Raw genomic sequence first — 13,927 nt, forward strand, 5'->3', positions numbered from 1 at the left:
CCTCAACTACATACTCAGGAACAACTATTTTCGTTTTGATGGCAAGGTCCTCCACCAGCTCAGGGGCACTGCTATGGGCAGCTCCTGTGCGCCAACTTATGAAAACCTGTTCCTGGGCTGGTGGGACTAGATTGCCGTCTTGGAAACCCATGAGGAGTTCCTTACCTCTGTCGACCTTTGGGTCAGATATATAGACGACATCTTTATACTGTGGAAGGGTACTAAGGAGGCCTTTGGGAGATTTATTGCCTCCTTAAATCTGAACGAGGTTGGCCTAAAATTCACCTCCGAGATACAAGAGGGAGAATTACCCTTTTTAGATATTCTTATAAGGAAGTCCGAGGATGGGGAGAGCTTACAAACCACAATCTACAGAAAGCCCACAGCAACCAACTCCTTGCTCAGGTGGGATAGTCAGCACCCACACCCCCTTAGGAAAGGTATTCCTAAGGGACTTTACCTGAGACTGAGAAGGAATTGCTCTAACCAGGGGGATTTTAAAAATAAAGCAACTGATCTTAGACAGAGGTTCTTGAGCAAGGGGTACCCTGACTGGGTTCTTAGGAGAGCTTTTCAATTTGCAAACAGAGTGTAGGGCATCTCTCCTTACACCCTCTACGAGGGAGGATAAAAAGGTTAGACTGATATGTACCTACAATAATGGTGCATCTTCGGTCAAGGAAATTCTTAGGCCTCACTAGGGTATTTTGAAAATGGATGAGGACCTGAGGGATGCAGTGGGGGAAGAGCCACAGGTCACCTACCGAAGAAGCAGAACTTTGGGTGACAGATTGGTTCATAGCCATTTCAGCACCCCCAGAAAAGAGACTTGGCTCCCCAAAAAACCCGTAGGGTGCTTTAAATGTGGCACCTTGACTGCATGTGTATATATTCAAGGGGGGAAGGAATTCCTCAATGAGAGTACACAGGAAATGTTCCCTGTGAAACAATTCATCAATTGTGAAACCACTGGTATTGTCTATAGGGCTATCTGTACATGTGGAATCACATATGTGGGGAAGACCATCACAGAGTTCCGGAAACGGATACTAGAACATGTGGGTGACATACGGAACAGAAGGGATACTCCCATTGCCCGACATGTTAATGGTGTTCACAGGGGGGGGGGACACGAAGGTTATACGCTTCATGGGAATAGACAAAGTCGATATGCCTCCTAGAGGAGGGGACCTGGACAGGCTACTCCAACAAAGAGAGGCAAAATGGATCTTCACCTTGGACTCATGTCACCCCCGGGGTCTAAATGACCAGTTGAGTTTTGGGTGTTTTCTGTGACTCCACTAGGCTCCTGCCCCCCTCCCCTCGCAGGCCCCCTCCCCCCTCTCCTCTCTCTCCCCCCCTCTCCTCTCTCTCCCTCCCATAAAATAAGCACCCCCTGTTTTATCCATAGGATATGAATGTTCGTGCCGGTTCATCCCTGACTGAGACACTCTCCCACTTGTATTCTATGCGTAGCCTGAATTCGGGCATCTCTTATCTTGGTGGGTATGGACTGCTATAATGGGAGACCACCAAAGGAAACAAAATGTAGTCAATTGTGACATTTAGGGGGGACACCTGTTTCCTCTTTGCACAGTTCCCCATACTTTGATTCCGTCAACCATTGTGGGTGAAAAAATGGAAATCATGGGTAACTTTTATATATATAAATAACTCGGCCTTATAATTTTGTGCCTCCTATTCATCTGTCTCACGGCGGTTGTAACCTTCCCCCGCCTCAATTGTTGCTTCCCCCCCCTCTCTCCCCTCCCCCCAACTCTCTACTTTTCTGTACGAGGAAAGTGTGCCTGTATGCCAAGGCTGGTACTCGGCATTCATATATATATCCATTATGCACACTGTTCACTCTAGAATTCACATCTGTGAACTGTTATGCAGCTCTATACTTTGCTAAAATATTCATAAGCCGTATATATGTTTGTGCCTATATGCTTTATAAGAGGGTACTAGCGCCATTGGTGTAGAACATAGTACCCGGCATTATTCCCTTGTTGTGCAGCATTTATATTCAATATGCAGCGTAACATGGGGGCGGCACTACAATAGGCATGTACCAGGATTCACAGTTTCCGGCTGGCAGACGTTTGCCCTTAGCGCATAGAAGGGGCGGTGTGACATCCACAACATGGTGGCCGCACATCCGGCACACTTGCGATCCACTGTTTGGAATGCACGCCGCGAGTATGAGCAGTTCCCTACACTGTCACCGACCGGAAGTTACGAATGCAAGATGGCGGCGGTACTTCCGGCTAGGGAACGCTCCGGTATGGAGTGCCGGCCACTCACACGTGTATAGGAGGGCGTACCCAACACCGGTGTTAGCTGTAAGTATACTGATCCCTATACTACCCCCTCCCAGTTGTGGCGTACCATAGGGATATATGCTAGGTGGGTAACCAATCACTCACATACATTGGGGCGGGTCCTATTGCACCAGCTATTTAAGAGCGCATTCACTGAATGGGGGGAAGGATACCACCGTGGACCCAGACGTCAACATGGGTACCTAGCCACTGCAGGCCCCAGCTTTGAGAAGAACTGTTATTGCACCTTTTGACAAGCTAATTACTGGCATACTTGCTCCCCTGATGAGTCTCTGTTATTGGTTATGAAACGCGTTGGGAGAAATATGCTACGGTCCAGGTGTTGGTGGAGTCCATAGATAGAGATCACTTGGGGCCTGTCCTTGTCAGGACAGGAGCTTGAACGGGCTTTACAGGGAAGAGAGACATTACCCCACACCCAGACCCCATCCCTATACGTGGACTACGGACCTCCAGTTAAGGATACTGGGAGATTTTCTATGGTGACTATACGTCTACTACCATTGGAGAGGCACTCCACTCTGCTACCATTGGTGAGATCCACCCAATTTTCTTGTTTGAGCACTGGTTCACATGAGCACTTTTTTGGTTTGCGTCGGTTGAGTTCATTGTTTTAAATGTTATTATTAAAAGCCAAGTTTTAGTACAGGGATATCCTCCTAGCTAATATATATTGTTGACCCCGAGGGTGGAATAATAGTGGTGACTACTTCACACTATAGCTAATTATATTTATATAGAAACCTCCCCTTACATGTTTACTTCAGTTTAATTGGAGGAATGTATTTCATCACAGCATATTGAACCTTTTTATATGAGCACTGGTATTTTCGGCACTTGCTCTATATACAATCATTGTAAGATAGCACATTGGTTATAAAGGGTCTGTATGCTCCGTGTATGCGGCCCATGGCACATATAGGCGGCACACAGCGATTATTTCCTCATCTGAACAAATCTTATGTCTGCTTCCTCTTAAACAAGATGCGGAAGAAAAAGGTCTGCTAGCGTACCCTCCATAAATGAAAAGGGGAGCAGGAAAATAGGGGAATAAAAATAGAGGGGGTGAAAATAGGTCAACAAAAGGAAGAATGGGAAGAATTGAAAATGGAGACTCACTTACCCCTGGCATTTGCCCTCCACCCATTAAGGACCCTTGAGAAAGATGGCATGGTCGGTGAGGTATTCCAGACTGCAATGTCTCACTGAAATCTTCAGTTTTAATCTAGGAGATAAAGAAATATATATGAACCGTGCCATACTTATGGCTAGTGCTGCTGCAGGATTGTATATGAAACAATGGTGCTTTTAATTTGCCCTTGTTGCCATATTAAAGAGCACTTCTGCCTCTGTTGTCATTAGTAAAATCTAGTAATTAGCAAGAGTACAATTATTTATGATGTGTTTAATAAAGGACTAAGAGCTGCACCAAAAACTATAAGGGTATGTTCACACTGCACTTTTTTCAGGTGGTCAAAAATGTCTGTTTTTCAAGTAGAAGACGCTTTGAAAATCGCTTTTTTTCTCTTGAGTTTTGTAAACCTAAGGAGTCTTGTTTAAGTCATTGTTTTCAGATTTTTTATGTGGAGTGTCTTTTTACTGCAGTTTTCTAGTCTTCATTAAACAATTTTGGAATCGGTAGTCATTTTTTAAACAAAGACCCTGACAAAACGCTCAAAAAGGCAACCGAGAGTCGCCTGTTCATCTTTTTAGCCTTCTCATTAACTTCTATTATAAAGTATTGAGTGTTTTTCTAGTGGAAAATGTTAAAAGAACGGACTTCAGTTGTCTTAAATGAAGAAAAGAAAAGTCTGTCTCACCACATAATACCTGAATCCAGCCAAGTCCGCAGCATGGAAAGTGTTGGTGCTGAAAACACCTTTAGTATTGAAGCAACAAAGTAGAATACAGCTGCACAGACACAAAATCTTCTTTATTAGTAAATGTTTGCGATTCTAATAACATCCATAATTGGCTTGAAAATGATAAAACACTGATGCGTTTCTGGTGCATCCAAATCACCTTGAGTCATCATGTTGTAATGGGGTCAGGAGTCAGCACAAATAGTTACCACTTCCGGTTAACAAACCAGTAATGTAATTAAATTGGATGACATCACATAACATATTATAAGCAAACTAACATTCAATAGAAAACAAGATAAAATAAATAAAAATCTGCATAATGGAAGCAATTCATATGTAAATAGCAGTGATAGGAAGAGGCATGTAATATATTTAAATAAGCAAAGCAAAGTGCAGATAGGTGCGGCGAAGAAAGGTAGTTAATGTTATCAAATGTGTTAGTCGTGTTACTGTAGTATTATAGCTCTTCATAGATTTTGTCCAAATTTACTGCATCTCCCTATTCCTAAAACGTTGTTTCCTTTCCCCACCTCTGTTGTGACTGTAAATCTGCTCTATCGCTCTACCGCATATGCTTTTAGAGACGTAATATTGCCATCGTGACAAGTAATTAAATATTTCGAGGTTTGCGATATATTCCTATGACTTTTATACTTTTCAATGTTTTTAAATGTGTTCCCTGATACAAATTTTGGATTGGCGTGTAGTACTGCCAGTGCCTACTAGTGATGAACAAACATGCTTGGATAAGGTGATATGGCCTGTTTATTAGGCACTCCCTGCATGTATTGTGGCTTCTGAACAGCAGCGAGACATGAGCATGCTCAGACAACACCTTATCTGAGCACGTTCTCTTATCACTACTGCCTATGTATGTAAATTTGCAAATTACACATTCTACGATATAGACAATCAAATTAGAGTTACAGTTGACAAATGATCTAATTTCAAAATGATTCTTTTCCAAAGAGTCACTAAACACATTGCACTGTTTGACATTAAAACATACAATTGAAACCAAAAGTTTCCATATATAAAATACTATATAAAAAGTCACATCTGCAGGTTTTTCTCTGTATCTGACGTGAAATCAAAATAAATCTTTCCCATTTTAGGTCAATTAGGATTACCATAATTATTTATATTTGCCAAATGGCAGAATATATAGAGAGAGAATGTTTTAAGGCATTTTTATTACTTACTGCAAAGTCAAAAGTTTACATACATCTGGATGAATTTTAATGCAGACCTGAAACACGCTGCTTCTTTGCGTAGCATCATGGGAAGTCTCACAAAATCAGCCAAGATATCAGGAAGAGAATTGTGGACTTGCACAAGTCTGGCTCATCCTTGGGTACAATTTCAAGATACTTGAAGGTGCCTCGTTCATCTGTACAAACAATTAAATGCAAGTACAAACAAGATGGGACTGTCCAGCCATCATACCGCTCAGGAAGGAGACGGGTTCTGTGTCCCAGAGATGAACGTGCTTTGGTCCGACATGTGCATATCAACCCAAGGACAAAAGCAAAAGATCTTGTGAGGATGATGGCAAAAGCTGATAAGATTGTGTCAATATCCACAGTGAAACATGTACTATATTAAAATGGGCTAAAAGGCCACTCTGCCAGGAAGAAGCCATTACTCCCAAAGAAACATAAACAATCCAGGTTAATGTTTGCAAATGCACACAGGAACAAAGACCATAATTTTTGGAGACCTGTCCTGTGGTCTGATGAAACTAAGATGTAAATTTTGGGGTATAATGACCATCGTTATGTTTGGAGGAAAAAGGGAGGAGCTTGGTGTTAGGAGTCGAGCTCCCGCCGCTGCACAGTAGGAATCTTGAGCCATGTCTGCTGCGGTCTCTCATTCTACATCAGCTGCAGTGGAGCCTGCTCAGCAGAGACGTTGGTCCCAGCATCTCACTCAGTCTGACACTGTGCAAAGGGTTACTGCTGCCTTTCCAGGCTCTGTTGTTGTAGCCTGCACTGGTCAGCGGCGAACAGGCTTTTCTGGGACTAAGTCCTGCCTTGCACACACTGAGCATGCCCAAGGTAAGACCTCTCATTGGAGGTCAGGGGTCACATGCTCAGGTACTGCAGCAGCTAATATTGGTCCTCTAGGAAGGTCCTGAAGTTGCTCAGGTACTGTAGCATCTTCCATTGGTTCCCTAGGAAGGTCCTGAAGCTGCTGCAGCTATAAAAGGTTTGCATGGCCGCACAGCCATGCGCTAGTATCACCTCATGTCATGAGCTTGTTATTTGTAGTCGCGTGTTGTGTATCCGCTTTTTGGGCTCCCCTGGTGGTTGCTGGTGGTACTGGTGACTTGTTTGCACTTTGCTTCTTCTGTTCACCTGCTTCCATCAGTGTTTGGGAGTTTCCTATTTAGCCTTGCTCTCCAGTCATTTCCTTGCCGGTCATCATTGTAACCAGAGCCTTCGGTTGCATGTTCCTGCTACTAGTCTGCTGATCAGCTAAGTGGACTTTGTCCTTTTGTTTTGTACCTTTTGTCCAGTTTGCAGTTTTTGTGATTCTCTGTAGCTGGAAGCTCTTGCGGGCTGAAATTGCCACTCCTGTGTCATGAGTTGACACAGGAGTCTTAAAGTAATTTCAGGATGGTTTTTTGAAAGGGTTTTCAGTTGACCGTGAAGTCCTCTTTTGTATCCTTCTGCTATCTAGAAAGTGGACCTCTCTTTGCTAAATCTACTTTCATACTGTCTATGTCTTTTCCTCTTAATTCACCGTTATTACATGTGGGGGGTGTCATGAATCCCCAATGGCTAGGGATAGCACAGGACAAGCAAAGTACAAATAAATAACGGACGAGCTCTAGGGTGATGGAACCTGGGCTGACCGCTGCCCTACGCCTGACAAACGCAACTAGAGATAGCCAGGGAGCGTGCCTACGTTGGTTCTAGACGCCACGCACCAGCCTAAGAGCTAACTAGTACTGCAGAGAAAATAAGACCTCACTTGCCTCCAGAGGAATGAACCCCAAAAGATATAGTTGCCCCCTCACATGTATTGACGGTGAAATAAGAGGAAGGCACACACATAGAGATGATATATATAGTTTTAGCAAATTGAGGCCCGCTGTAAACTAGAAAGCAGAACGATACAAAAGGGGACTGAGCGGTCAGCAAAAAACCCTAATCAAAAAACCATCCTGAGATTACAAGAACCCATGTGCCAACTCATGGCACATGGAGAGAACCTCAGTCCACTAGAGCTACCAGCTAGCATAGAGACATAATAAGCAAGCTGGACAAAAAAACCAAACAACTGAAAATCAGCACTTAGCTTATCCTGAAAGATCTGGGAGCAGGTAGGCAGGAACCAAACAGAGCACATCTGAATACATTGATAGCCCGCAAGGGAATGACAGAAAGGCCAGGTAAAATAGGAAACACCCAGCCTCAGATGGACAGGTGGAAACCAAAGGCCGCAACCCACCAAAGTCACCCAGTACCAGCAGTAACCACCAGAGGGAGCCCACAAACAGAATCCACAACAGTACCCCCCCCTTGAGGAGGGGTCACCGAACCCTCACGAGAACCCCCAGGGCGATCAGGGTGAGCTCTATGGAAGGCGCGGACCAAATCAGTCGCATGAACATCGGAGGCGACCACCCAGGAATTATCCTCCTGACCATAACCCTTCCACTTAACCAAATACTGGAGTTTGCGTCTGGAAACACGAGAATCCAAGATCTTCTCAACAACATACTCCAATTCTCCCTCCACCAGCACCGGAGCAGGAGGCTCAACCGAAGGAACAACGGGCACCTCATACCTCCGCAACAACGACCGATGGAACACATTATGAATAGCAAACGATGCTGGGAGATCCAAACGAAAAGATACAGGGTTAAGAATCTCCGAGATCCTATAAGGACCGATGAACCGAGGCTTGAACTTAGGAGAAGAGACCCTCATAGGGACAAAACGAGAAGACAACCACACCAAATCCCCAACAAGAAGTCGGGGACCCACGCAGCGACGACGATTAGCAAACTGCTGAGTCTTCTCCTGAGATAACTTCAAATTGTCCACCACCTGATTCCAAATCCGATGTAGCCTGTCCACCACCACGTCCACTCCAGGACAATCCGAAGACTCCACCTGACCAGAGGAAAAACGAGGATGAAACCCCGAATTACAAAAAAAAGGAGAGACCAACGTGGCAGAACTAGCCCGATTATTAAGAGCAAATTCGGCCAGTGGCAAAAAAGCAACCCAGTCATCTTGATCAGCAGAAACAAAACACCTCAAATAAGTTTCCAAGGTCTGATTAGTTCGCTCCGTCTGGCCATTCATCTGAGGATGGAATGCAGACGAGAAAGACAAATCAATGCCCATCTTGGCACAAAACGTCCGCCAAAATCTAGACACAAACTGGGATCCCCTGTCAGAAACGATATTCTCCGGAATCCCATGCAAACGAACCACGTTCTGAAAAAATAAAGGGACCAACTCAGAGGAGGAGGGCAACTTAGGCAAGGGCACCAAATGAACCATCTTAGAAAAGCAGTCACACACAACCCAGATAACGGACATTTTCTGTGAAACCGGGAGATCAGAAATAAAATCCATGGAAATGTGCGTCCAAGGCCTCTTCGGGATGGGCAAGGATAACAACAACCCACTGGCCCGAGAACAGCAAGGCTTAGCTCGAGCACACACTTCACAAGACTGCACAAAGGTACGCACATCCCTAGACAAGGAAGGCCACCAAAAAGACCTGGCCACCAAGTCTCTAGTACCAAATATTCCAGGATGACCAGCCAACACAGAAGAATGGACCTCGGAGATGACTCTACTGGTCCAATCATCCGGGACAAACAGTCTTTCTGGTGGACAACGATCCGGTTTATCCACCTGAAACTCCTGCAATGCACGTCGCAAGTCTGGGGATACGGCGGACAATATTACCCCATCCCTAAGGATACCAGTAGGCCCAGAGTCTCCAGGAGAGTCAGGCACAAAACTCCTGGAAAGAGCATCTGCCTTCACATTCTTTGAACCTGGCAGGTATGAAACCACGAAATTGAAACGAGAAAAAAACAACGACCAACGAGCCTGTCTAGGATTCAAACGCCTGGCAGACTCAAGGTAAATGAGATTCTTGTGATCAGTCAAGACCACCACACGATGTTTAGCAACCTCAAGCCAATGACGCCACTCCTCAAATGCCCACTTCATGGCCAAAAGCTCCCGATTACCCACATCATAATTGCGCTCGGCGGGCGAGAATTTTCTAGAGAAGAATGCACATGGCTTCATCACCGAGCCATTAGAACTTCTCTGTGACAAAACCGCCCCCGCTCCAATCTCGGAAGCATCAACCTCAACCTGAAAAGGAAGTGAAACATCTGGTTGACACAACACAGGAGCAGAAGAAAACCGGCGCTTAAGTTCCTGAAAGGCCTCCACGGCCGCAGGAGACCAATCAGCAACATCAGCACCCTTTTTAGTCAAATCAGTCAAAGGTTTAACAATACTGGAAAAATTAGCAATGAACCGACGATAAAAATTAGCAAACCCCAAGAACTTCTGAAGGCTCTTAACAGATGTAGGTTGTGTCCAGTCACAAATAGCCTGAACCTTGACGGGATCCATCTCAATAGTAGAAGGAGAAAAAATGTACCCCAAAAAAGAAATCTTCTGGACTCCGAAGAGACACTTTGAGCCCTTCACAAACAGAGAATTGGCCCGCAGAACCTGAAACACCTTCCTGACCTGTAGAACATGAGACTCCCAGTCATCAGAAAACACCAAAATATCATCCAAATACACAATCATAAACTTATCCAGATATTCACGGAAAATATTGTGCATAAAGGACTGAAAGACTGACGGAGCATTGGAGAGTCCAAAAGGCATTACCAAATACTCAAAATGGCCCTCAGGCGTATTAAATGCGGTTTTCCACTCATCACCCTGTTTTATCCGCACCAGATTATACGCACCGCGAAGATCTATCTTAGTGAACCACCTAGCCCCCTTAATGCGAGCAAACAAATCAGTTAATAATGGCAATGGATACTGATATTTGACTGTAATCTTATTCAGAAGGCGATAATCTATACAAGGCCTCAGGGAACCATCTTTTTTTGCCACGAAAAAAAAACCTGCTCCCAGAGGGGACGAAGATGGACGAATATGTCCCTTTTCCAAGGACTCCTTAATATAATTCCGCATAGCAGTATGCTCTGGCAGTGACAGATTAAATAAACGACCCTTAGGGAACTTACTGCCAGGAATCAATTCTATAGCACAGTCACACTCTCTATGAGGAGGGAGCGAATTGAGCTTAGGCTCCTCAAAAACATCCCTATAGTCAGACAAAAACGCAGGGATCTCAGAAGGAGTAGATGAAGCGATTGAAATCGGAGGTGCATCATCATGAACCCCCTGACATCCCCAGCTTAACACAGACATTGTTTTCCAGTCCAGGACAGGATTATGAGTTTGTAACCATGGCAGACCAAGCACTAGTACATCATGTAAATTATACAGTACAAGGAAGCGAATCACCTCCTGATGAACGGGAGTCATGCGCATGGTCACTTGTGTCCAGTACTGCGGTTTATTCATAGCCAATGGTGTAGAGTCAATTCCCTTCAGAGGAATAGGAACTTCCAGAGGCTCCAGACTAAAACCGCAGCGTTTAGCAAATGACCAATCCATAAGACTCAGGGCAGCGCCCGAATCCACATAGGCATCGACGGAAATGGAAGACAGTGAAAAAATCAGAGTCACAGACAAAATGAACTTAGGCTGCAGAGTACCAATGGCAAAAGATTTATCAAGCTTTTTTGTGCGTTTAGAGCATGCTGATATAACATGAGCTGAATCACCACAATAAAAACACAATCCATTTTTCCGCCTATAATTTTGCCGTTCACTTCTGGACTGAATTCTATCACATTGCATAGTCTCAGGTGCCTGTTCAGAAGACACCGCCAACTGGTGCACGGGTTTGCGCTCCCGTAAACGCCGATCAATCTGAATGGCCATAGCCATAGACTCATTCAGACCTGCAGGCGTAGGGAACCCCACCATAATATCCTTAATGGCCTCAGAAAGACCATTTCTGAAGTTTGCAGCCAGGGCGCACTCATTCCACTGAGTAAGCACCGACCATTTCCGAAATTTTTGACAATATATTTCCGCTTCATCATGCCCCTGAGAGAGGGCTAATAAAGCCTTTTCAGCCTGAATCTCCAGGTTAGGTTCCTCATAGAGCAATCCCAATGCCAGAAAAAACGCATCCACACTGAGCAATGCAGGATCCCCTGGTGCCAATGCAAATGCCCAACTCTGAGGGTCGCCCCGCAGGAAAGATATTACAATCTTGACCTGTTGAGCAGGGTCTCCAGAGGAGCGAGATTTTAAAGAAAGAAACAATTTACAATTGTTCCTGAAATTCAGGAAGGTAGATCTATCTCCAGAAAAGAACTCTGGAATAGGAATTCTAGGTTCAGACATGGGAGTGTGAACAACAAAATCCTGTATGTTTTGAACTTTTGCCGCGAGATTACTCAGGCTGGAAGCCAAACTCTGGACATCCATGTTAAACAGCTAAGATCAGAGCCATTCAAGGGTTAAGAGGAGGTAAGAAGCAGCTAGACAGCAATTAAGGGCTAGGCAGCAAAACTCTGAAGGGAAAAAAAAAAAAAAAATTTCCCTTAAACACTTCTTTTTCTCCTGCTTCAGCCCAAACAATTAACACTTTGTGGGCCGGCTATACTGTCATGAATCCCCAATGGCTAGGGATAGCACAGGACAAGCAAAGTACAAATAAATAACGGACGAGCTCTAGGGTGATGGAACCTGGGCTGACCGCTGCCCTACGCCTGACAAACGCAACTAGAGATAGCCAGGGAGCGTGCCTACGTTGGTTCTAGACGCCACGCACCAGCCTAAGAGCTAACTAGTACTGCAGAGAAAATAAGACCTCACTTGCCTCCAGAGGAATGAACCCCAAAAGATATAGTTGCCCCCTCACATGTATTGACGGTGAAATAAGAGGAAGGCACACACATAGAGATGATATATATAGTTTTAGCAAATTGAGGCCCGCTGTAAACTAGAAAGCAGAACGATACAAAAGGGGACTGAGCGGTCAGCAAAAAACCCTAATCAAAAAACCATCCTGAGATTACAAGAACCCATGTGCCAACTCATGGCACATGGGGAGAACCTCAGTCCACTAGAGCTACCAGCTAGCATAGAGACATAATAAGCAAGCTGGACAAAAAAACCAAACAACTGAAAACCAGCACTTAGCTTATCCTGAAAGATCTGGGAGCAGGTAGGCAGGAACCAAACAGAGCACATCTGAATACATTGATAGCCGGCAAGGGAATGACAGAAAGGCCAGGTAAAATAGGAAACACCCAGCCTCAGATGGACAGGTGGAAACCAAAGGCCGCAACCCACCAAAGTCACCCAGTACCAGCAGTAACCACCAGAGGGAGCCCACAAACAGAATCCACAACAGGGGGGCTGCTATCATCTTTTGGGGTATTTCCCTAGAGGTAAGCCAGGTCTGTTTCTTCCTCTACCAGGCGTAGTTAGTCCTCCGGCTGGCGCGTGGCATATAGGAAGCCGTAGGTATGCTCCCTGGCTACTGTTAGTTGTGTGGTAGATTTAGCTCACGGTCAACTCGAGTTTCCATCACCCGAGAGCTCGTTCGTTACTTATGTGTTTTTTACGTTCCCTTGCCATTAAGAACCATGACAGTATGACCGGCCAACAAAGTGTTAATTGTTTGGGCTGAAGCAGGAGAAAAAGAAGTGTTGAAGGGAAATTTTTTTTTTTTTCTTTCCCTCAGAGTTTTGCTGCCTAGCCCTTAATTGCTGTCTAGCTGCTTCTTACCTCCTCTTAACCCTTGAATGGCTCTGACCTTAGCTGTTTAACATGGATGTCCAGAGTTTGGCTGCAGGTTTAAATAATCTTGCTACGAAGGTTCAAAATTTACAAGATTTTGTTATACATGCTCCTATTTCTGAACCTAAAATCCCTACACCAGAGGTGTTTTCCGGAGATAGATCTTGGTTTTTGAATTTCAAATATAATTGTAAATTATTCCTTTCTCTCAGACCTCACTCCTCAGGAGATCCTGTCCAGCAGGTTAAGATTGTAATCTCTTTGCTGCGAGGTGACCCTCAAAATTGGGCATTTTCATTGGCACCAGGGGATCCTGCGTTGCTCAATGTGGATGCGTTTTTCCTGGCTTTAGGGTTGCTTTATGAGGAACCTAATTTGGAGATTCAAGCTGAAAAAGCTTTGATAGCCCTATCTCAAGGGCAAGATGAAGCAGAGATATACTGCCAAAAATTTCGTAGGTGGTCTGTGCTTACTCAGTGGAATGAGTGCGCCTTAGCGGCAAATTTCAGAGAGGGCCTTTCTGATGCCGTTAAAGATGTTATGGTCGGGTTCCCTGCGCCTACAGGTCTGAATGAGTCCATGACAATGGCAATTCAGATTGATTGGCGTTTGTGGGAGCGCAAACCCGTGCACCATTTGGCGGTATCTTCTGAAGAGACGCCAGAGAAAATGCAATGTGACAGAGTTATGTCCAGAAGCGAGCGGCAGAATTATAGGCGTAAAAATGGGTTATGCTTCTATTGTGGTGATTCTGCTCATGTTATATCGGCATGCTCTAAGCGTACTAGGAAGGTTGACAAGTCCATTTCAATTGGCACTT

At 44.7% G+C, this 13,927-nt stretch overlaps 1 protein-coding gene across 4 annotated transcripts in view; it reads right to left on the bottom strand.

Moving 5' to 3' along the window:
- The window catches only part of POU2F3 (POU class 2 homeobox 3), a 408,573-nt gene that overhangs the window by 61,179 nt on the left and 333,467 nt on the right, over positions 1–13,927 (bottom strand). For all 4 annotated transcript variants that reach the window (XM_077250489.1, XM_077250486.1, XM_077250487.1 and 1 more), the window contains exon 4: positions 3,469–3,570. In XM_077250489.1, coding sequence (XP_077106604.1) covers positions 3,469–3,570 — 102 coding nt within the window. The remainder of the gene's footprint in view (positions 1–3,468; positions 3,571–13,927) is intronic.

This window comes from Ranitomeya variabilis, chromosome 4, assembly GCF_051348905.1.
Source record: "Ranitomeya variabilis isolate aRanVar5 chromosome 4, aRanVar5.hap1, whole genome shotgun sequence".
Lineage (NCBI taxonomy): Eukaryota > Metazoa > Chordata > Amphibia > Anura > Dendrobatidae > Ranitomeya > Ranitomeya variabilis.